Here is a 22,519-nt window from a genome sequence, read left to right as displayed (position 1 = left end):
AATACATCCACAGGTACACCTCCAATTGACACAAATGATGTCAATTAGCCTATCAGAATCTTGGAATTTTCCAAGCACAGTCAACTTAGTGTATGTAAACTTCTGACCCACTTGAATTGGAATAATTTGTCTGTATACAATTGTTGGAAAAATGACTTGTGTCATGCACAAAGTAGATGTCCTAACCGACTTGCCAAAACGATAGTTTGTTAAAAAGAAATTGTGGAGTGGTTGAAAAACGAGTTTTAATGACTCCAACATAAGTGTATGTAAACTTCCGACTTCAACTGTACATACAGTAAACAGTGTACAGTGTAAATCCCTCAGAGCACTTAGAAAATATGTATATGAAACCAATCCATTAAATTTAAGATGGGTAAACCCCCCCCCCACACACACACACACACACACACACTTTCTCAGCATCCAGGTGGGTTGTGTACAGATGTCATTTGATCACAGTTTTGTCGATGAGAAGCAGGAAATGCACAATTCAGACTTGATCTTCCCTTATGTAAAATGTATTAACCCCTACAAAAAATGAATTCCAATAATTCTAATCCACATAATAATTCTAATTTCCTGTTACGGCAGGACTATTTCCCTGCTGCAGTAAACTGTCTCAAATGAAGATCAGTAGCAGTCTTACCAGGTCCCAGAGAGTTGCAGAAGGCAGTGAGCTCCTGGGTCATGCCAGAGGACAGCTGTTGACTGATCTCTCTCAGACTATCAGTGGGACTGAACATCCCCTCAACCAGGATACGACACTGGTGTTTACCTACAACACACACACACATAGTATACACCAGTTATTACATACACGCATGCATGCACCAAAACGTCTGCAACTCCACTTAAGTCGATGTGTAAACACACACACAGCAAATTTAAGACACAGGTAGGCACCCACACACAATAAGATTACACCCCCCTCCCCACCCCTCTACACACACACACACACACACACACACACACACACACACACACACACACACACACACACACACACACACACACACACACACACACACACACACACACACACACACACACACACACACACACACCTGTCACCACCACACAGGACTCAGTCTCCCGTCCCTTGGCTGTACAGATGATGACCACATAGTTGGTATGAGCCAGCCGTCCCTCCATCAGCCTAGTGAAGGTGCCAGCCAGTCCCAGAGCCATCGAGGCCTTCTCCTCCAGCACCACCACACCCTCCCCACATGACGAGGCTGCCAGCTGGGCCAGCCAGGGCAGCTGGGAGGGGGTGAGGGCCTGGGCCTGTGGCAGCCCCGGCAGTGTAGAGGGCGCCTGGGGGAGGGAGAGGCCAGGCTGGGGCTGCTGGTGCTGGCGAATCTCACGGAGGTGGGACTCTCTCCAGGAGCGCATGAAGATCTGCTCCAGGTCCTGGATCAGTGGGACCTGGTCTGGGCCTGGAGGGACACGTCAATAACCAGTTATTACACACTAGGTTTTTAATTATTGCCTCAATGTAATAGTACATTCTGCACAATTCAGCCTTTTTAACTGAGGCAGCGTAGTGGTTAAGGGGCTAGGGCCAGTAACCGAAAGGTCGCTGGTTCGAATCCCCGAGCCAACGGAAAAATCTGTCAATGTGCCCTTGAGCAAGGCACTCAATGCTTATTGCTCCTGTAAATCACTCTTGATAAGAGCATCTGCTAAATGACTACAATGTCAAATGTAACTGTGAGCATGACTAAAATTTAAAAAATGAAATCAACCATCGCTCTCACCTAGTTGCACCAGGTAGTATACAGTGAGTAGTATCTGCATCTCTACAGTCAGGGGCTGTATGGGAGAGGGTCCGTAGTGTTGGTAGACCCTGGGCAGGGCCTGGCTGTTCTGGTAGCAGCTCTGGAGCAGGGAGCTGACCTGCACATCACACACCTTACCACTCAGCTGGGGTAGGCTGCCGTGACCTGGGGACCAGAGACACACACACACAGACACACACCAGATGCTACTGCACAGGATCAGGTTGTGGGAAAATGGACAGTGAGCTAATGGATACTCCCAGGGGATGGAGGGATGAGGGGGAGGGGTGGCATGTTGAGAAGTGAGAGAGAGCAGAGGACATTTTGATCTTTCCATTGCTTAGCTAAGAAGCGTTGCTAAGAAGCGTAGCTAAGCAATGGACACTGGGATCAGACTCCGGGCCTCAGTGTCTGCTGAGGTTTGTGGCACTCTTGTGTTTAATGCCACTGAGGAATAGAACACCACACTCACACACACACACACACACTCGCACTCGCACACACACACACACACACACACACACACACACACACACACACACACACACACACACACACACACACACACACACACACACACTTCTGACCTCTGAAGATGACAGGCTGGAGTCTGCAGGTGTGCAGCAGTTGATCAGGCACTGTGACAGACGGCCCGGGGGGAGAGTGGGGGTTGGAGGACCCCTGGGACACACTCTCTGGGGGGGCATGGTCTGTGGGTAAAGAGAAAACACACACACACACAGCAGGGAGCAGACATAAAACAGTGGTAACTAACTGTACCCACAAAGAAAAGAGCAGCCTTGTATGCCATTTCGCTTCTGACATCTGAAAATGAATTCTCTCTCTCTCTCTCTCGCTCTGAGCTCTGAGCTCCTACCTGGTTTGGCAACATTGGTGAGCGATGAGGAAGAGGAGGAGGAAGCTGGGGGGGTCTTCACAGCAGAAGACTCTGGAGACCAGCCTTTGTGTCTCTTTTTAGGTGGTCCCGCATTGAGTGTTCCTGACAGGACAAGAAACACACTGTTATGTATTGTATGTCTCAGGGGTGATGATTCTGGATGTGCAGGCAGCTTCAAAATACACAATATACAGAATCATTTCTTCTTGAGGGACAACATTCATTCATAAGACACCCTAAATACAGTGCATTCTAGTTCATTTGCTTGCTTGTCCATTAATTCACTGATTCATGCCAGCCAGCAAGTCAGCCAGTCAACCAGCTAACTAACCAGCCAGCCAGTTACCCAACCAGCCTGCCTGCCAGCCAGCCAGCTAACCAACCAGCCAGCCAGCAAGCCAGCCAGTCAACCAGCTGGCCAGCTAACTAACCAGCCAGCCAGCCAGCTAACCAACCAGCCAGCCAGCAAGCCAGCCAGCCAGCCAGTCAGCCAGCCAGCCAGCCAGCCAGCCAGCCAGCCAGCCAGCCAGCCAGCCAGCCAGCTAACTAACCAGCCAGCCAGTTAACCAACCAGCCAGCAGGCAGTATAACCGTAGCTCACTATTGATGATAAAGATAGCACAGTCTTTGTTACATGAATCATCTCCTTCCTCATTCCCCTCTACACATGCTGTCTTTCCTCTCCTCTCTGCCTGCTCTCTTCTTATGTAGCAACAGAGACAAAGACCAAAGGGCCCACGTGTTGAAACGCCCCAATCAAAACCCAGACTGGCAGGAAGAAGGCCTTCCACTTTACAACTAAACCCACTGAGAATGAGACAGACAGAAAGAGAGGGAGAGAGGGAAAGAGAAAGGGAGAGACTTTTTACTGTGCTACTTTTATTGAGATAACAGTCTGAGGGAGATAGAGGGAGGGAGAGGGAGAGGGAGAGGGAGAGGGAGAGGGAGAGAAAGGAGAGAAAGGAGAGAGTTGCTGAATGAAAGGGGGTCGTAACAATGGGGGCCCACACACACAATACGGCCGGCTCCTACTGGGCACTTTAGACTGTTAAAACACAGGAGCTCTCTCTTTCAGGGGGAGGTGTGAAGATGGGGGGGGGGGGGGGGGCGGCTACAATGACATCACACATTTAAAGCCATGCCTCTTACCCCATAGAGATGCTATAATGCATATGTCCTTCTATGTCATACCCCTTTATAATAAACAAACAAACACGCGCACACACACAAATAGAAACACACACACACGCGTACACACACGTTACCTATAACTGTGGGTCTCCCTGGTCCATTGGACAGTACGGCCGTATGGGGCAAAGGATTCTGGGATAGGGGTGTGTGGCTCCCATTGGTCAGGGGAGGGCGAAGGTCGGCCAGGTAAGGCTGGCCGATGGGACCTACAGGGGCGCCGGCTGGATTGATGGAAAACAACAACAGCAACCAAGGTCATCTAGTGTGGGGTCATGTCTGTGAGTGTACTGTCTGTGAGTGTACTGTCTGTGAGTGTACTGTCTGTGAGTGTACTGTCTGTGAGTGTGCTGTCTGTGAGTGTGCTGTCTGTGAGTATACTGTCTGTGAGTGTACTGTCTGTGAGTGTGCTGTCTGTGAGTGTGCTGTCTGTGAGTGTGCTGTCTGTGAGTGTGCTGTCTGTGAGTATGCTGTCTGTGAGTGTGCTGTCTGTGAGTGTGCTGTCTGTGAGTATACTGTCTGTGAGTGTACTGTCTGTGAGTGTGCTGTCTGTGAGTGTACTGTCTGTGAGTGTGCTGTGTGTGAGTGTACTGTCTGTGAGTATACTGTCTGTGAGTGTACTGTGTGTGAGTGTACTGTCTGTGAGTGTGCTGTCTGTGAGTGTGCTGTCTGTGAGTGTACTGTCTGTGAGTGTGCTGTCTGTGAGTGTACTGTCTGTGAGTGTGCTGTGTGTGAGTGTACTGTCTGTGAGTGTACTGTCTGTGAGTGTACTGTCTGTGAGTGTGCTGTCTGTGAGTGTACTGTCTGTGAGTGTGCTGTCTGTGAGTGTGCTGTCTGTGAGTGTGCTGTCTGTGAGTATACTGTGTGTGAGTGTACTATGTGTGAGTGTACTGTGTGTGAGTGTACTGTCTGTGAGTGTACTGTCTGTGAGTGTACTGTCTGTGAGTGTACTGTGTGTGAGTGTACTGTCTGTGAGTGTACTGTGTGTGAGTGGACTGTGTGTGAGTGTACTGTCTGTGAGTGTACTGTGTGTGAGTGTACTGTCTGTGAGTGTACTGTCTGTGAGTGTACTGTCTGTGAGTGTACTGTCTGTGAGTGTGTGAGTGTACTGGGTGTGGGTGTACTGTCTGTGAGTGTACTGTCTGTGAGTGTACTGTGTGTGAGTGTACTGTGTGTGAGTATACTGTCTTTGAGTGTACTGTCTGTGAGTGTGCTGTGTGTGAGTGTACTGTGTTTGAGTGTACTGTCTGTGAGTGTACTGTGTGTGAGTGTACTGGGTGTGAGTGTACTGGGTGTGAGTGTACTGGGTGTGAGTGTACTGTCTGTGAGTGTACTGTGTGTGAGCGTGTGTGTACCAGTGTAGCTGCCGGGTGGGTGTCCAGGGTGAGCGGTGACTGCTGGATTGAGGAGGTGCTCGTCTGAGATCACATGACTGTCAGAGGTGTTGGGCGCTGTCTGTCTCCCTCTAGTCTCTGAAAAGACAACGCACACAGTCAGATTAGCATTTGGCTACACACACAAACACAGCCAGACCGGCATACAGAAACCTACACAGTCAAAACCATTGAAACACAGTCAATGCTCCTGTACTTACACAGTGTGTGTGTGTGTGTACTAATTTGAGAGAACAGATGGATATTTTCCGTGAAAGCATTAGAGTCACTCAAGTGATTATGTTAGTGTCAGCTCAATTTACATTTGAATGTAAACTCTACTCTAGTTACTGTAGGTCAGAAACTCATCCTTCTTCCTAATCTGTGTGGATTAGACTTGATTTACTGTCTCTCCGCCTCATATACTGTATACCACAGGCTTCGACCCTTCTTCACCCTGACCCCAGTCCTGACCTCTCACCCTAGGCCTCTGTCCTCCACACCTGGACAGACAGGTCGGGTCACAGACCCCTCCTCTCCTACAAACTCCAACTTTGACCCCAGACGAGCCCCCTGTCCACAGAACGACAGCAGAGATACACAGAAGGAGAGACTGACCCACTGGCCTGACACCCCCCCCCCCCCTCTACCTCGCTCCCTTTCTCTCTTCCCCCCCCCCCCTCTACCTCGCTCCCTTTCTCTCCCCCCCCTCTACCTCGCTCTCTTTCTCTCTTCCCCCCCCCCACCTCGCTCCCTTTCTCTCTCCCCCCCCCCCCCTCTACCTCGCTCCCTTTCTCTCTTCCCCCCCCCCCCTCTACCTCGCTCCCTTTCTCTCCCCCCCCCCCTCTACCTCGCTCTCTTTCTCAATTCAATATACTTTATTGACATGGAACGTTACAACACTTACACTGTCATGGAAAGATCACACATGAAAACATCCCCCAATCCCCTCTACTCCCACTGCTTGTGTTACCGCGGCCCTTCCAGCAGATAGCAGCCCCTCTGACCAGCAGTCCCTGGCTGTCCTTGTACAGATGGTACTTCAAGTGCTTCTGTTTCTTGGGCTGAGTGCTCAGCTTCAGGTTGATGTGGTTGGAGAACTCAGTGAAGTAGCGAAAGCCCTTCTCTCCACAGCCCATACAGTTCCCAGAGAACCCTGAGGACGACCACACAAACACTAGTTCAGTGTGTGTGTGTGTGTGTGTTGTGCTTGTGTGTGTGTTGTGCTTGTGTGTGTGTGTGTGTGTGTGTGTGTGTGTGTGTGTGTGTGTGTGTGTGTGTGTGTGTGTGTGTGTGTGTGTGTGTGTGTGTGTGTGTGTGTGTGTGTGTGTGTTTGGGAGACTCAGTGAAACAATAATAAGCCCTTTCTCCCATTGTGAGAGAAAGAGTATGTGAGCGATGATGTTTCCATGGTTACAGGTCAGCTGGGTTCTGAGATGGTGTGTGTGTGTTGTGCTTGTGTGTGTGTGTCTAGCAGAGCCCAGGTTGAGGGACTAATAATGTGTGTATGTGTCTGCAATCAGGATACCCTGACTGTTCTCTATAGCCTCTCTCTGTCAGTCTCTCTCTCTGTCAGTCTCTCTCTCTGTCAGTCTCTCTCTCTGTCAGTCTCTCTCTGTCAGTCTCTCTCTCTGTCAGTCTCTCTCTCTGTCATTCTCTCTCTCTGTCATTCTCTCTCTGTCATTCTCTCTCTCTGTCATTCTCTCTCTCTGTCAGTCTCTCTCTCTGTCAGTCTCTCTCTCTGTCATTCTCTCTCTCTGTCATTCTCTCTCTCTGTCATTCTCTCTCTCTGTCATTCTCTCTCTCTGTCATTCTCTCTCTCTGTCATTCTTTCTCTCTGTCATTCTCTCTCTCTGTCATTCTCTCTCTCTGTCAGTCTCTCTCTCTGTCAGTCTCTCTCTCTGTCAGTCTCTCTCTCTGTCAGTCTCTCTTCGTGTCATTCTCTCTCTCGGTCATTCTCTCTCTCGGTCATTCTCTCTCTGTCAGTCTCTCTCTCTGTCAGTCTCTCTCCGTGTCATTCTCTCTCTCTTTCATTCTCTCTCTCGGTCATTCTCTCTCTCGATCATTCTCTCGGTCATTCTCTCTCTCTGTCAGTCTCTCTCTCTGTCAGTCTCTCTCTCTGTCAGTCTCTCTCTCTGTCAGTCTCTCTCTCTGTCAGTCTCTCTCTCTGTCAGTCTCTCTGTCATTCTCTCTCTCTGTCATTCTCTCTCTCTGTCATTCTCTCTCTGTCAGTCTCTCTCTCTGTCAGTCTCTCTCTCTGTCAGTCCCTCTCTCTGTCAGTCCCTCTTCGTGTCATTCTCTCTCTCGGTCATTCTCTCTCTCTTTCATTCTCTCTCTCGGTCATTCTCTCTCTCGATCATTCTCTCGGTCATTCTCTCTCTCTGTCAGTCTCTCTCTCTGTCAGTCTCTCTCTCTGTCAGTCTCTCTCTCTGTCAGTCTCTCTCTCTGTCATTCTCTCTCTCTGTCATTCTCTCTCTCTGTCATTCTCTCTCTGTCAGTCTCTCTCTCTGTCAGTCCCTCTTCGTGTCATTCTCTCTCTCGGTCATTCTCTCTCTCGGTCATTCTCTCTCTGTGTCAGTCTCTCTCTCCGTGTCATTCTCTCTCTCTGTCATTCTCTCTCTCGGTCATTCTCTCTCTCGGTCATTCTCTCTCTCGATCATTCTCTCGGTCATTCTCTCTCTCTGTCAGTCTCTCTCTGTCAGTCTCTCTCTGTCAGTCTCTCTCTGTCAGTCTCTCTCTCTGTCATTCTCTCTCTCTGTCATTCTTTCTCTCTGTCATTCTCTCTCTCTGTCATTCTCTCTCTCTGTCATTCTCTCTCTCTGTCAGTCTCTCTCTCTGTCATTCTCTCTCTCTGTCATTCTCTCTCTCTGTCAGTCTCTCTCTCTGTCAGTCTCTCTCTCTGTCAGTCTCTCTCTCTCTGTCAGTCTCTCTCTCGGTCATTCTCTCTCTCGATCATTCTCTCGGTCATTCTCTCTCTCTGTCATTCTCTCTCTCTGTCAGTCTCTCTCTCTGTCAGTCTCTCTCTCTGTCAGTCTCTCTCTCTGTCAGTCTCTCTCTCTGTCAGTGTCTCTCTCTGTCATTCACTCTCTCTGTCATTCTCTCTCTCTGTCATTCTCTCTCTCTGTCATTCTCTCTGTCATTCTCTCTCTCTGTCATTCTCTCTCTCTGTCATTCTCTCTCTCTGTCATTCTCTCTCTCTGTCAGTCTCTCTCTGTCAGTCTCTCTCTCTGTCAGTCTCTCTCTCTGTCAGTCTCTCTCTCTGTCAGTCTCTCTCTGTCAGTCTCTCTCTCTGTCAGTCTCTCTCTCGGTCATTCTCTCTCTCGGTCATTCTCTCTCTCGGTCATTCTCTCTCTCTGTCAGTCTCTCTCTCTGTCAGTCTCTCTCTCTGTCAGTCTCTCTCCGTGTCATTCTCTCTCCGTGTCATTCTCTCTCTCTGTCATTCTCTCTCTCTGTCATTCTCTCTCTCTGTCAGTCTCTCTCTCTGTCAGTCTCTCTCTCTGTCAGTCTCTCTCTCTGTCAGTCTCTCTCTCTGTCAGTCTCTCTCTGTCATTCACTCTCTCTGTCATTCTCTCTCTCTGTCATTCTCTCTCTCTGTCATTCTCTCTGTCATTCTCTCTCTCTGTCATTCTCTCTCTCTGTCATTCTCTCTCTCTGTCATTCTCTCTCTCTGTCATTCTCTCTCTCTGTCAGTCTCTCTCTCTGTCAGTCTCTCTCTGTCAGTCTCTCTCTGTCAGTCTCTCTCTCGGTCTTTCTCTCTCTCGGTCTTTCTCTCTCTCGGTCTTTCTCTCTCTCGGTCTTTCTCTCTCTCGGTCATTCTCTCTCTCTCTGTCAGTCTCTCTCTCTCTGTCAGTCTCTCTCTCTCTGTCAGTCTCTCTCTCTGTCAGTCTCTCTCTCTGTCATTCTCTCTCTCTGTCATTCTCTCTCTCTGTCAGTCTCTCTCTCGGTCATTCTCTCGGTCATTCACTCTCTCTGTCATTCACTCTCTCTGTCATTCTCTCTCTCTGTCATTCTCTCTCTCTCTGTCATTCTCTCTCTCTCTGTCAGTCTCTCTCTCTGTCATTCTCTCTCTCTGTCAGTCTCTCTCTCTGTCAGTCTCTCTCCGTGTCATTCTCTCTCTCTGTCATTCTCTCTCTCTGTCATTCTCTCTCTCTGTCATTCTCTCTCTCTGTCATTCTCTCTCTCTGTCATTCTCTCTCTCTCTGTCATTCTCTCTCTCTCTGTCAGTCTCTCTCTCTGTCATTCTCTCTCTCTGTCATTCTCTCTCTCTGTCATTCTCTCTCTCTGTCAGTCTCTCTCTCTGTCAGTCTCTCTCTCGGTCATTCTCTCGGTCATTCACTCTCTCTGTCATTCACTCTCTCTGTCATTCTCTCTCTCTGTCATTCTCTCTCTCTGTCATTCTCTCTCTCTGTCATTCTCTCTCTCTGTCATTCTCTCTCTCTGTCAGTCTCTCTCTCTGTCAGTCTCTCTCTCTGTCAGTCTCTCTCTCTGTCAGTCTCTCTCTCTGTCAGTCTCTCTCTCTGTCAGTCTCTCTCTCTGTCAGTCTCTCTCTCGGTCATTCTCTCTCTCGGTCATTCTCTCTCTCTGTCATTCTCTCTCTCTGTCATTCTCTCTCTCTGTCATTCTCTCTCTCTGTCATTCTCTCTCTCTGTCATTCTCTCTCTCTCTGTCATTCTCTCTCTCTGTCATTCTCTCTCTCTGTCATTCTCTCTCTCTGTCATTCTCTCTCTCTGTCATTCTCTCTCTCTGTCATTCTCTCTCTCTGTCAGTCTCTCTCTCTGTCATTCTCTCTCTCGGTCATTCTCTATCTCTGTCATTCTCTCTCTCTGTCATTCTCTCTCTCTGTCATTCTCTCTCTCTGTCATTCTCTCTCTCTGTCATTCTCTCTCTCTGTCATTCTCTCTCTCTGTCATTCTCTCTCTCTGTCATTCTCTCTCTCTGTCAGTCCCTCTTCGTGTCATTCTCTCTCTCGATCATTCTCTCTCTCTGTCATTCTCTCTCTCTGTCATTCTCTCTCTCTGTCAGTCTCTCTCTCTGTCATTCTCTCTCTCTGTCAGTCTCTCTCCGTGTCATTCTCTCTCTCTGTCATTCTCTCTCTCGATCATTCTCTCGGTCATTCTCTCGGTCATTCTCTCTCTCTGTCATTCTCTCTCTCGGTCATTCTCTCGGTCATTCTCTCTCTCTGTCATTCTATCTCTCTGTCAGTCTCTCTCTCTGTCAGTCTCTCTCTCGGTCAGTCTCTCTCTCGGTCAGTCTCTCTCTCGGTCAGTCTCTCTCTCGGTCATTCACTCTCTCTGTCATTCACTCTCTCTGTCATTCACTCTCTCTGTCATTCACTCTCTCTGTCATTCTCTCTCTCTGTCATTCTCTCTCTCTGTCATTCTCTCTCTCTGTCATTCTCTCTCTCTGTCAGTCTCTCTCTCTGTCAGTCTCTCTCTCTGTCAGTCTCTCTCTCTGTCAGTCTCTCTCTCTGTCAGTCTCTCTCTCTGTCAGTCTCTCTCTCTGTCAGTCTCTCTCTCTGTCAGTCTCTCTCTCTGTCATTCTTTCTCTGTCATTCTCTCTCTCTCTGCCATGTCTGTGTGTGTCTGTGTGTATCTGTATGTGTATCTCACCCAGCAGTGCGTTGCGTCCTCGTTCGTCGGGCAGGAACCTGCAGTCGACAGCACACACCAGCAATGTGTCTGGTGCACTGGGGGACTTGGCCCCTACCAGCAGGAAACCTGGGGCCACGTTTAGAGGCTCTGACGCCAGGGAGGACAGACGCAGGTCCCTACCGTCCTGGCAGAACCCTGAGGGACACACACACACACACACACACACACACACACACACACACACACACACACACACACACACACACACACACACACACACACACACACACACACACACACACTGTTACCCTAACCAAACAGACAGAGATCTCTTGCCACCAGACAGAAGCCTAAGACAGGAGACAATGTATACAGTGAGGGGGGCAGCCCTGAGGGAACCGTGTGTGTGTTCATACCATCTGTGGTGCAGCATCCTTCTGGCGGGGGCTTCATCTGGTATGGAATGAGGGGGCTGTTGGACTCGGAGCCATCTTCCTCCTCCTCATTCTCCACCCGGCCTGCTGACATACATTCTCATTACAGAGTGTCACAACACAAACAAGCGCACACATACACGCACACAGGTGCAGACACACATCCACACGCACTCAAACACACACGCAGCACACACACACACACACACACCACTGTGCAAGGGTGGCTGCTCTGCCTCCAGGTAGAGCTGTGAGAAGACAGGCCGTGGCACCACAGTGTTGGAGCGGAGAGAAGCCTCGATGGAGTTATGAAGGACCTCCTCAAAACGTGTGGTCCTCAACTGGCCTGCATACGAGTTCCCCATCGCACACCTAGACACACAGGAATGCAAACACACACGCACAAGTTCAACAAGACCGTGTACATTACCTCACAGTTTACCATAACCCGCCTACACACACACACACACACACACACACACACACACACAACATCGCCGCACCCATCCAGAGTCATATCTCTCTCTCTTTCTCTCAATAATATATATGGCTCTGTTGTCACTTCATCTGTCACACAACCTGGACAACCTTGTGGCACTACAGGCACTGTCAGAGCTAGGAACACAAGCATTTCGCTACACTCGCAATAACATCTGGGAAATATGGGTATGTGACCAATAAAAAAATGTGATTTGACTTGATGCTTACCCCAAATCATTCCTTAGACAGGGTGAACAGTAGCGCTCGAAAAACTCTAGGTGGCAGTCTGCCCTCCCCCGACTGTTTTCAGCCATTAGCTTCGCTCAGGTGAACTACAATCCCGACCCGGTGTTTAAACGTTTCCAAACGGCACGGCTACACTGTAGATCTGGCCATGTGGGAACGCTACCAATGTTGACAATGTTGTGAATAAAAATGGACTTGCAGTACAGTTTGTTTCGCCTAAATGAGAAGAGGTCAGATAAAAGGTAACTCCAGGACGGCGCTGTGTCCCCTGCCTGGGGCAGTTGACCTCAGAAAGCGACAGCCGATTGTCTCTTCCTGTGTTTTACTGAGGCAAACAAACTAATCAGACTTGTCGGGAGATTCTCAAATTGGACAAAAGTCCATCCTCTCTTCGACTCCTCCGTCCTCCTCTCCTCTCCTCCAAACCAACAATTGGCAGAGTGATCGAGGAGAGTGTTAATTCGTTAGTAGGCGAACGAAGGAATCTGCTCCCCTCCTCGATTACCTACTTTGTCAGAGTATCCTCATGCACACATTTAAAAACAATACGCTACTTATTCCTTTAGCTATAAAATAATGAATTGCACAACTAGCTACATTTGTTTTGATCACTTGACACATCCATTTTGGGATTCACACTTGATGACGCGAGTGGAGGAGAGTCTCATTTCATACAAGTGCATCGCTCCCTGATTACCTTTGACCTTTTTGTCAAAACGAGGCAAAGAGAGGACAGAGGAGAACAAAACTTATTGAGATTTTCCCATAGTTCGTCCCATATTACGTAACACAAACGAGAATGAGGGGGGAGGGAGACAGAGAGAGAGAGAGAGAGAGAGAGAGGTGGGGAGAGAGAAAATAGGGGGAAAAAAGCAAGAAGAATATCGCGATACAGAAAGAGAAAATGAAGTAGTGCATCTTGTTGTGAACAGCAGACATTCGCTAACTAGCCTGTTCTTTACACTGACTGTGACACACACACACACACACACACACACACACACACACACACACACACACACACACACACACACATACACACACACACACACACACACACACACACACACACACACACACAGGCGCAGAGGCTGACCAATCTCCACCTGCACAAAAACAATCAGCTGCACAGAGTCAGGTCGCCCTGACCTATACAGCCCCCCCCCCCCCCCCCTCACAAACACACATTGGTGGCTCAGCTCAGCAGCATGGGTAAACAAAGCACTCATGAGTGAGTCACACAGCACGGCCAGCACTCAGTCATTATTACAGACTACTACAATGCAGTACACTACAGTGCATTTAGAAAGTATTCAGACCCCTTGACTTTTTTCACATTTTGTTACGTTACATTCCTTATTCTAAAATTGATTAAAATGTTTTTATTCCTCATCGATCCACACACAATACCCCATAATGACGAAGCAAAAACAGCTTTTAGATTTTTTTTGCAAATGTATCAAATAAAAAAACAGAAATATTACATTTACATAAGTATTCAGTCCCTTTACTCAGTATGATGCACCTTTGGCAGCAACTAAAGCCTGGAGTCTTCTTGGGTATGACGCTACAAGCTTGGCACACTGTCAGGTTGGATGGGGAGCGTCACTGCATAGCTATTTTCAGGTCTCTCCAGAGATGTTTGATAGGGTTCAAGTCCGGCCTCTGGCTCGGCCACTCAAGGACATTCAGAGACTTGTCCCGAAGCCACTCCTGCGTTTTCTTGGCTGTTGGATGGTGAACATACGCTGTCTGAGGTCCTGAGCGCTCTGGAGAAGGTTTTCATCAATGATCTCTCTGTACTTTGCTCCGTTCATCTTTCCCTCATCCGGACTAGTCTCCCAATCCCTGCCGCTGAAAAATATCCCCACAGCATGATGCTGCCACCCCCATGCTTCACCGTTGGAATGGTGCCAGGTTTGCTCCAGACATGACGCTTGGCATTCAGGCCAAAGAGTTCAATCTTGGTTTCATCAGACCAGAGAATCTTGTTTCTCATGGTTTGAGAGTCCTTTAGGTGCCTCAATACAATCCTGTCTCGGAGCTCTATGGACAATTCCTTCAACCTTTTTGCTCTGACATGCACTGTCAACTGTGGGAACTTATATAGACATGTGTGTGCCTTTCCAAATCATGTCCAATCAATTGAATTTACCACTGATGGACTCCAATCAAGTTGTAGAAACATCTCAAAGATGATCAATAGAAACAGGATGCACCTGAGCTCAACTTCGAGTCTCACAGCAAAGGGTCTGAATACCTATGTAAATAAGGTATTTCTGTTTTTTATTTGCAATAATTTCTAGCAACCTGTTTTTACTGTCATTGTGGGGTGTTGTGATGTCATTATAGGGTATTGTGATGTCAATATGGGGTATTGTGTGCAGATTGCTGTGGATTATTTATTTTTTCATCCATTTTAGAATAAGGCTGTAGCAAACAACATTTTCCGAAGGCAGTGTAACATTGACTCTACACACTAAGCCTATACAATATACGCTCACTATTACAGAGTAACACACAAACCTTCACTAAGTCACATACTCCTGATGAAGGCACAAGACAAAACGTAGGCCGTAGGGTACCATCTCTGAAGGCCAATACTTTTCACATTTTAGTCATTTAGCAGACGCTCTTATCCAGAGCGACGTACAGTTAGTGCATTCATCTTAAGATAGCTAGGACAACTACACACTCATAGTAAGTACTTTTTTCCTCAATAAAGAAGTAAGAAAAGTCAGTGCTAGTAGGAAGAGACAAAAGCAGATTTCCCCCCCCCAAAAATGTCATAAGGTCTTATTTAAGTTACTCTTTGAAGAGGTAGGGTTTCAGATGTTTTTGGGAAGATGGGCTCTGCTTTCCTGACGTTATGGGGAAGCTTGTTCCACAATTGGGGTGCCAGGATAGAGAAGGGTTTTGTCTGGGCTGAGCAGGAGCTGACCCCCGTAGGGGTGGAGGGCTGGGAGGGCTCCCTGGCTGGGTGGGAGGGCTGGGAGGGCTCCCTGGCTGGGTGAGAGGGCTGGGAGGGCTCCCTGGCTGGGTGGGAGGGCTCCCTGCCTGGGGCAGTTGACCTCAGAAAGTGACAGCTAATTGGTTTCTTTAGTAAAACACAGGAAGACCGTTTGGGAGATTCTCAATTGGGCAAAAGTCTATCCTCTCCTCGACTCCTCCGTGACCCGGAAACCAATAAGTGTCAGAGTGATCGAGGAGAGTGTCAATTCGTTAGTCAAACGAAGGAGTCTGCTCCCCTCCTCGGTTACCTCACACGGAAGTGTTTTCAAATCTCCCACACCCCCCTTTGAATCAGCTGTTCTTTTCTCAAAGGAGAAAAGCATGCACACATTTAAAAACAATACGCTACTTATCCATTTAGCTATAAAATAATGAATTGCACAACTAGCTACATTTGTTTTGATCACTTGACACATTCATTTTGGGATTCACACTTGATGACGCGAGTGGAGGAGAGTGCTTTTTGTTTTCACGTTTCCTCTCCCCTCCGCTTCTCGATTACCGAAGAGAAGACCGAGGACAGAGGGGAGCAAAACTTATTGAGATTCCTCCACAGTTCCCCTATCAGTGAATATGATTAGGTAACACAAACAAGAGAGGGGGGAGGAGGGAGAAAGAGAGAGATTTTATTCGATTTTAGATTGATTAGGATCCCCATTAGCCAATGCCAGCAGCGACAGCTAGTTTTATTGGGGTCCGACACATAACGAAAAAGACATTACAGACAAAATACTTTACAGTTTACATACATTTAAAAACATTAATAGGTAGTGTGTGTGTGTGTGTCTATCAGTTCCACATACATGTCAGCACATACACACAACAAATAGGTCACATGAGGGAGAGTTGTTGTGCCGTGAGGTGTTGCTTTATTTGTCTTTTGAAACCAAGTTTGCTGTTCACTCATGACTCTGTATAATACTATACTCTGTATAATACTATACTCTGTATAATACTGTGTGTTTTCTTGAACTTGTTCTGGACCTGGGGACTGTGAAAAGACCCCTGGTGGCATGTCTGGTGGGGTAAGTGTGTGTGTCAGTGCTGTGTGTACAGTAAGTTGACAGTGCAAACAATTAGGAATTTAGCCAAGAGAGACTGGCATGCATAGAATTAATATTAGCCCTCTGATTACAATGAAGAGCAAGACGTGCTGTTCTGTTCTGGTCCAGCTGCAGCGGTCTAAGGCACTGCATCTCAGTGCTAGAGGCATCACTACAGACCCTGGTTAGATTCCAGACTGTATCACAACCGGCCGTGATTGGGAGTCCCATAGGGCGGCACACAATTGGCTCAGCGTCGTCCGGGTTAGGGTTTGGCCGGGGTAGGCCGTCATTCTAAATAAGAATTTGTTCTTAACTGACTTGCCTAGTTAAATAAAGATTAAATAAAAATATATACAACATTTACTTGGTCTTTCTTTGCAGCACTTGACCATATGACAGGACAATAATCAAGATAAGATCAAACTAGAGTCTGCAGGACTTGCTTTCTGGAGTGTGGTGTCAAAAAAGCAGAGCATCTCTTTATTACGGCCAGACCTCTCCCAATCTTTACAACCGTTGAATCTATATGTTTTGACTATGACAGTATACAATCTAAGGTAACATCAAGTAATTTAGTCTCCTCAACTTGTTCAACAGCCACACCATTCATTACCAGAGTCAGCTGATGTCTAGAACTTAGGGAATGATTTGTACCACGCTCTTTGTTTTAGAGATGTTCATGACCAGTTTATTACTGGCCACCCATTCCAAAACAGACTGCAACTCTTTGTTAAGGGTTTAAGGTACTTCATTAGATGTGGTTGTTAATGAGTACATTGTTGAATCAACATTCATGGACACACATGTTTGTTAAATGCTAGTGGCAGATCATTGGTAAAAATAGAAAAGAGTAGAGGGCCTAGAGAGCTGCCCTGCGGTACACCACACTTCACATGTTTGATATTAGAGAAGCTTCCATTAAAGAAAACCCTCTGAGTTCTATTAGAGTGATAGCTCTGAATCCACGATATGGCAGAGGTTGAAAAGCCATAACACATACGTTTTCTCAACAACAGGTTATGGTCAATAATATCAAAGGCTGCACTGAAATATAACAATTAAGCTCCCACAATGTTTTTATTATCAATTTCTTTCAACCAATCATCAGTCATCTGTGTCATTGCAGTACATGTTGAGTGACCTTCTCCACAAGCATGCTGAAAATCTGTTAATTTGTTTACAGAGAAATAGCATTGTATTTGGTCGAACACTATTTTTTCTAACAGTTTGCTAAGAGCTGGCAGCAAGTTAATAGGTCTGCTGTTAGAACCAGTAAAGGCCGCTTTACCACTCTTGGGTAGCGGAATGACTTTGGCTTCCCTCCAGGCCTGAGGACAAAGACTTTCCTCTAGGCTCAGATTAAAGATAGGATGGTAGCTGACTCTATAGCCACTCCTCAGTAGCTTTCCATCTAAGTTATCAATGCCAGGAGGTTTGTCATTGTCACGTTGTATAAATGATTGGAGACAGGCGCAGGAATTCATAATAGGCAGGTTTAATACTCCACCCAAAATATACAACATGCCATGAAAAGGCACGGGGACGAAGCCCAAAACAAAACACGTATACAAAAACACAGGGACGTAACCCAAACAGAAGAGCAAGGTTAAACCTCTAATGAATACACAGGACGAGACCCGCAATACACTACATGGGACGAGACCCGTAATAACAAGTGCACAATACACGCAGCACGAAAGACGAAACCACAAAGCACAGGTACTCACAGACCAACGGACATGGGAACAATAACCGACAAGACAATGGTGAACAGAGGGCGCATATATACAATTACTAATCAGGGGAATTGGAACCAGGTGTGTGTAATGAGACAGTTCAGTGACGCCTAGAGGCCGGTGACGTAGACCTCCGTAACTGGTGCACGGAATGAGCAGCAGTACTGGGGGAATCCGTGACAATCATTATTGATCGATAACAATTTTTCCACCTCTCCTACACTAACTTTACAAAATTCAAACTCACAATGCTTTTCTTTTGCCAAATCTATGCTGCCTGTTCGTTTTTTGGCATTTCCTGCCTAAGTTTGCCCACTTTGCCAATGAAGTAATCATTCACATAATTGGCAACATTAAATGTTTTTGTGATGAATAAGCCATTCAATGAACGATGGAGTTGAATTTGTCTTTCTGCCCATATTCATTTAAAGTACTCCAAAGTTTTTCCCCCATCATTTTATATATCATTGATCTTGGCTTCATAATACAGTTTCTTCGTCTTTTTTATTGCGTTTAGTCACATAATTTCTCAATTTGCAGTAAGTCAGCCAGTCAGATACGCAGCCAGACCTATTAGCCACTCTTTTTGCCCCATCTCTTTCAACCATAACATTTTAAAATTCTTTATCAATCCATGGAGCCTTAAGAAACTGACTGTTAGAACTGTTAACAGGTACATGTTTATCAATAATTAGAAGAAGCAATTTCATAAATTCATCAAATGCGGTGTCTGGATGCGCCTTATTAATCACATCAGACAAACACCTATTTTTAACATCATCCACATAAAAGTCACAGCAAAATCTTTATGATCTCTTATACACTATTTTAGGCCCGAATTTTGGAACTTTGGCTTTCCTGGATATAGCCACTATACTGGGATCACTGCATCCAATGGGTACGGATTTATAACAAGGTTCTACAGTATTAGTAAAAATTTGATCAATACATGTGAGTGATCTTGTTCCTGTAGTGTTTGTAAACACCCTGGTAGGTTGATTAATAACCTGAACCAGATTACAGGCACTGGTTACAGTAAGAAGCTTCCTCTTGAGCGGACAGCTTGATGAAAACCAGTTAATATTCAGGTCCCCAAGAAAGTAAACCTCTCTGGTTACATCACATACACTATCAAGCATTTCACACACATTATTTAGATACTGACTGTTAGCACTTGGTGGCCTCTAGCAACACCCCAAAAGAAAAGGCTTTAGATGTGCCAAGTGAACCTGCAACCACAACACTTCAATAACACTTGACATAAGATCTTCTCTAAGCATTACAGGTATATGGCTCTGAATATAGACAGTGACACCTCCCCCATAAGCTTTTCTGTCTCTTCTTCTATAGATGATATATCCTTGTATTGCTACTGATGCATCATCAAATTAATTACCTAAGTGAGTCTCAGAAATGGCTAATATATGAATGTTATCTGATGTTAGCAAGTTATTGATTTCATTACCCTTATTTTTTCAGGTGAACCTGCAACCACAACAACACTTGACATTACAGGTATACGGCTCTGAATATATACAGCAACACCTCCCCCATAAGCATTCCTATCCCTTCTATAGATGTTATATCCTTGTATTGCTACTGTTGTATCATCAAATTGATTTTCTAAGTGAGTTTCAGAAATGGCTAATATGTTCATGTTATCTGATGTTATAAATAAGTCTCATGAAATCAATAACTTGCTAAGGCTACATATATTAATATGGGCTATTTTCAGCCCTTTCCTGGGTAGCTTATCAGACATCGACATAATATGGAAAAAGCAAACAAAGCAAGAAACATATACTGTACATTCAGCAGTTCATCGTTCATTGAATCAGATGGTGTGCGTAAGTCTTTGTGTGTGTGCTGCGGGGTTGAAGCTATGAACCAATAGGCTTGGTTCTCTCATCCCTTCCAGACTTTTGGGAGGGAGGATGGACAATGAGCCTGTCATAGTGGATGTAAGCAATGTCCCAACACGCTCTGGCAGCTTTCATGGCTGGGATAAGTTCTTCCCTCTTCTAGCGCACAGCTTCAGGATATTCCTCGTTGAGGAAGATTTACGTTCGTCTCTAGTTCTCGACTCTTTCCAGAACAGCTAGCTTGTCCTTGAACCTCAGGAACTTGACCACTATCGGCCTGAGCCTGTCACCTGGGCCGGTGGTGGGCTTTCAAGTCCTGTGGCCACGCTCCACCTCAATCTTCCTGTGGTCCATCTTCAGTTTCTCCAAGATCATTTCCCTCACTTTGTCCTCAGACTCCGTCTAGGTCTCAGGTGGAGATTCTGCAGTGTTGTTCCACCTTAATTGTCCCTCAAGATAATCAGATTTCTCCGTCATTGTTATCATGGATTCACATACAGAACTGATGTCCTCTCAATGATTTACAGATCACAGGCATCTTGCCGTTCTCCTGTTTGAACTGTTCTTCAGGTCCTGGACCTCTCTGGTCAGGTCGTGTATTGTTTTATTAGTTGACTCCACCAGTATTTGGACAACACATGAAGCTATTTTCTTGTTACTTGTAGAACAACTTTTTTGTCTGTTTAAAAGATCCTTCACCTGTGATAGAGAGACACCACTGTCCTCAGCGGTACTCCCGCCGGCTTTGGTCGTTGTCATGGTAGCAATGTAGGTTACGCTGTTACTCCTCGCAGTTCCAGACAGGGAACGTTGCAGGGAAGATAGAGACATGGGGAGAGAGAAAACAGGGGGGGGGGGGGGAGCAAGAAAAATAGTGCGATACAGAAAGAGAAAATGAAGTAGTGCATCTTGTTGTGAACAGCAGACATTCGCTAACTAGCCTGTTCTTTACACTGACTCTGGCACACACAGACATACACCTACACAAACATACACATACAGCAGTGGCGGCAGACTCCGGCGCGATGGCCATCCAATCTCCCCCTCCATAAAACAATCAGCTATACAGTCACAGAGTTAGGTCGCCCTGACCTAAACAGCCTGCTCAGCTCAGCTCGCACCCACCACACACACACAAAGGTGGCTCAGCTCAGCAGCGTGTGTAAACACAGCAAGGCCAGCACTCACAGTCACTATTACAGCACACTACAATTCATTACACACTACACCATACACACACTAACATTGGCCATACATACTAATCCTATACAACATACGCTCACTATTACAGAGTAACACACACACCTTCACTAAGTCACATACTCCTGATGAAGGCACAAGACAAAACGTAGGCCGTAGGGTACCATCTCTGAAGGCTAATACGTTTACATTTAAGTCATTTAGCAGACGCTCTTATCCCTAGCGACTTACAGTTAGTGCATTAATCTTAAGATAGCTAGGTGGGACAACCACACATCACAGTAGTAAGTACAAGTTTCCTCAATAAAGAAGTCAGTGCTAGTAGGAAGAGACAAAGGCAGATTTTCCCCACAATTTTGAAGAGGTGGGGTTTCAGATGTTTTAGAAAGATGGGCAGGGACTCCGGTGTCCTGACGTTACGGGGAAGTTTGTTCCATGATTGGGGTGCCAGAACAGAGAAGGATTTTGTCTGGGCTGAGCCGGAGCTGAGGGCCAAGAGACCAGAGGTGGCAAACGTAGGGCTCGGGTTGGGTGTAGGGTTTGAGCATAGTCTGAAGGTAGAGGGGCAGTTCCCCTTGCTGCTCCGTAGTCAGGCACCAGGGTCTTGAAGCCGACGCAAGTTTTCATCGTAAGTAACATCATTTGGGTGAACTATCCTTGTAATCACCCCGCTAACACGAGGCAACAATATAGACAGAGGAGTGTGTATAATAGAGGTATTCCCATTAAGACGCATTGAGGCCTTGGTCTATAGAGGGCTGTGTGAATTGAAGCCTTGGCAAGCCGCCCAGTCGTGTGTGTGACTGAGTGTGAATCTGCTCTCTAAATAGTCAGGCTGTCTGACAGAGAAACACACATCACACCACTAGGTCAATCCCACCTAATCCCACTACTCTAAACCCCCTGATCAGTCCATATGCGGCCTACACACACACACACACACACACACACACACACACACACACACACACACACACACACACACACACACACACACACACACACACACACACACACACACACACACACACACACACACACACACACACACACAAAACAGACACAATCATCATCTCAGCACAGTTCTTTAGCCCCTTATCTGAAAGGCGAGCCGTTTCATTAACAGACCACCAACTGCTAGAGGAATCCCACCCTAGCCACTAATGCTAACTGGTAATGCTACTACTGCTAAGGCTAACGCTAGCCTACCTTTCACTCTTACAGCAACGACAGTCAGGGGCCAATCCTTACTTCAGATCATCTTCGAGACTGCTGCCTAAATCAGTGTTTCTCAACTATTGTTGTGCCTGGGACTTACAAGCTATGATAGGACCACTTGTATTGATATCAATGGAATGTTCCATGCAAGGGTGCAACTTTGGTTTTAGTGGGGGGGGGGGGGGCAATATTATTATTATATATTTTTTTTATCCAGTCGGATAAACACTACAAACAGCCTACCGGACCGATCGGAGGCGTCCGCATGGTCCCAAAGCACACTGTTGCCTCGTTTTGTCATGGAGCAAGGTGTGGGGAAAGCACAAGATGAAAGACTACAACAGGGTTCCCCCAACTGGCGGCCATGTTTTCTGAGCAATTTAAAAAAATATATATAGATATTTTGGGGAATTTTCAAACACCAGGAAAGTTATTTTAATTTTGGAAATCTGTG

At 46.6% G+C, this 22,519-nt stretch overlaps 1 protein-coding gene and 1 long non-coding RNA gene across 2 annotated transcripts in view; both read right to left on the bottom strand.

Moving 5' to 3' along the window:
* Positions 1–12,165, bottom strand: part of LOC120023335 (protein GREB1-like) — a 32,415-nt gene extending 20,250 nt beyond the window's left edge. The window contains exons 1-13 of the mRNA XM_038967350.1: positions 11,974–12,165; positions 11,477–11,637; positions 11,248–11,352; positions 10,850–11,026; positions 6,155–6,396; positions 5,744–5,813; positions 5,223–5,339; positions 3,945–4,091; positions 2,659–2,781; positions 2,369–2,491; positions 1,761–1,946; positions 1,068–1,439; positions 650–778 (exon numbers count right to left, since the gene is read on the bottom strand). Of these exons, the coding sequence (XP_038823278.1) occupies positions 650–778; positions 1,068–1,439; positions 1,761–1,946; positions 2,369–2,491; positions 2,659–2,781; positions 3,945–4,091; positions 5,223–5,339; positions 5,744–5,813; positions 6,155–6,396; positions 10,850–11,026; positions 11,248–11,352; positions 11,477–11,637; positions 11,974–12,059 (2,038 nt within the window). The 5' untranslated portion in view covers positions 12,060–12,165. The remainder of the gene's footprint in view (positions 1–649; positions 779–1,067; positions 1,440–1,760; positions 1,947–2,368; positions 2,492–2,658; positions 2,782–3,944; positions 4,092–5,222; positions 5,340–5,743; positions 5,814–6,154; positions 6,397–10,849; positions 11,027–11,247; positions 11,353–11,476; positions 11,638–11,973) is intronic.
* Positions 2,665–5,339, bottom strand: LOC120023817. Its single transcript, XR_005472760.1, has 3 exons — positions 5,223–5,339; positions 3,945–4,091; positions 2,665–2,781 (listed from the first exon to the last, which is right to left on the bottom strand). It is a non-coding gene; the product is annotated as an uncharacterized LOC120023817 (long non-coding RNA).
* Positions 12,166–22,519: the final 10,354 nt, after the last annotated feature.

This window comes from Salvelinus namaycush, chromosome 28 (genome assembly GCF_016432855.1).
Source record: "Salvelinus namaycush isolate Seneca chromosome 28, SaNama_1.0, whole genome shotgun sequence".
NCBI classification, from domain to species: Eukaryota; Metazoa; Chordata; class Actinopteri; order Salmoniformes; family Salmonidae; genus Salvelinus; species Salvelinus namaycush.
Note: the sequence above shows the minus strand (reverse complement) of the source record. Positions and strands in the feature narration are given on the sequence as shown.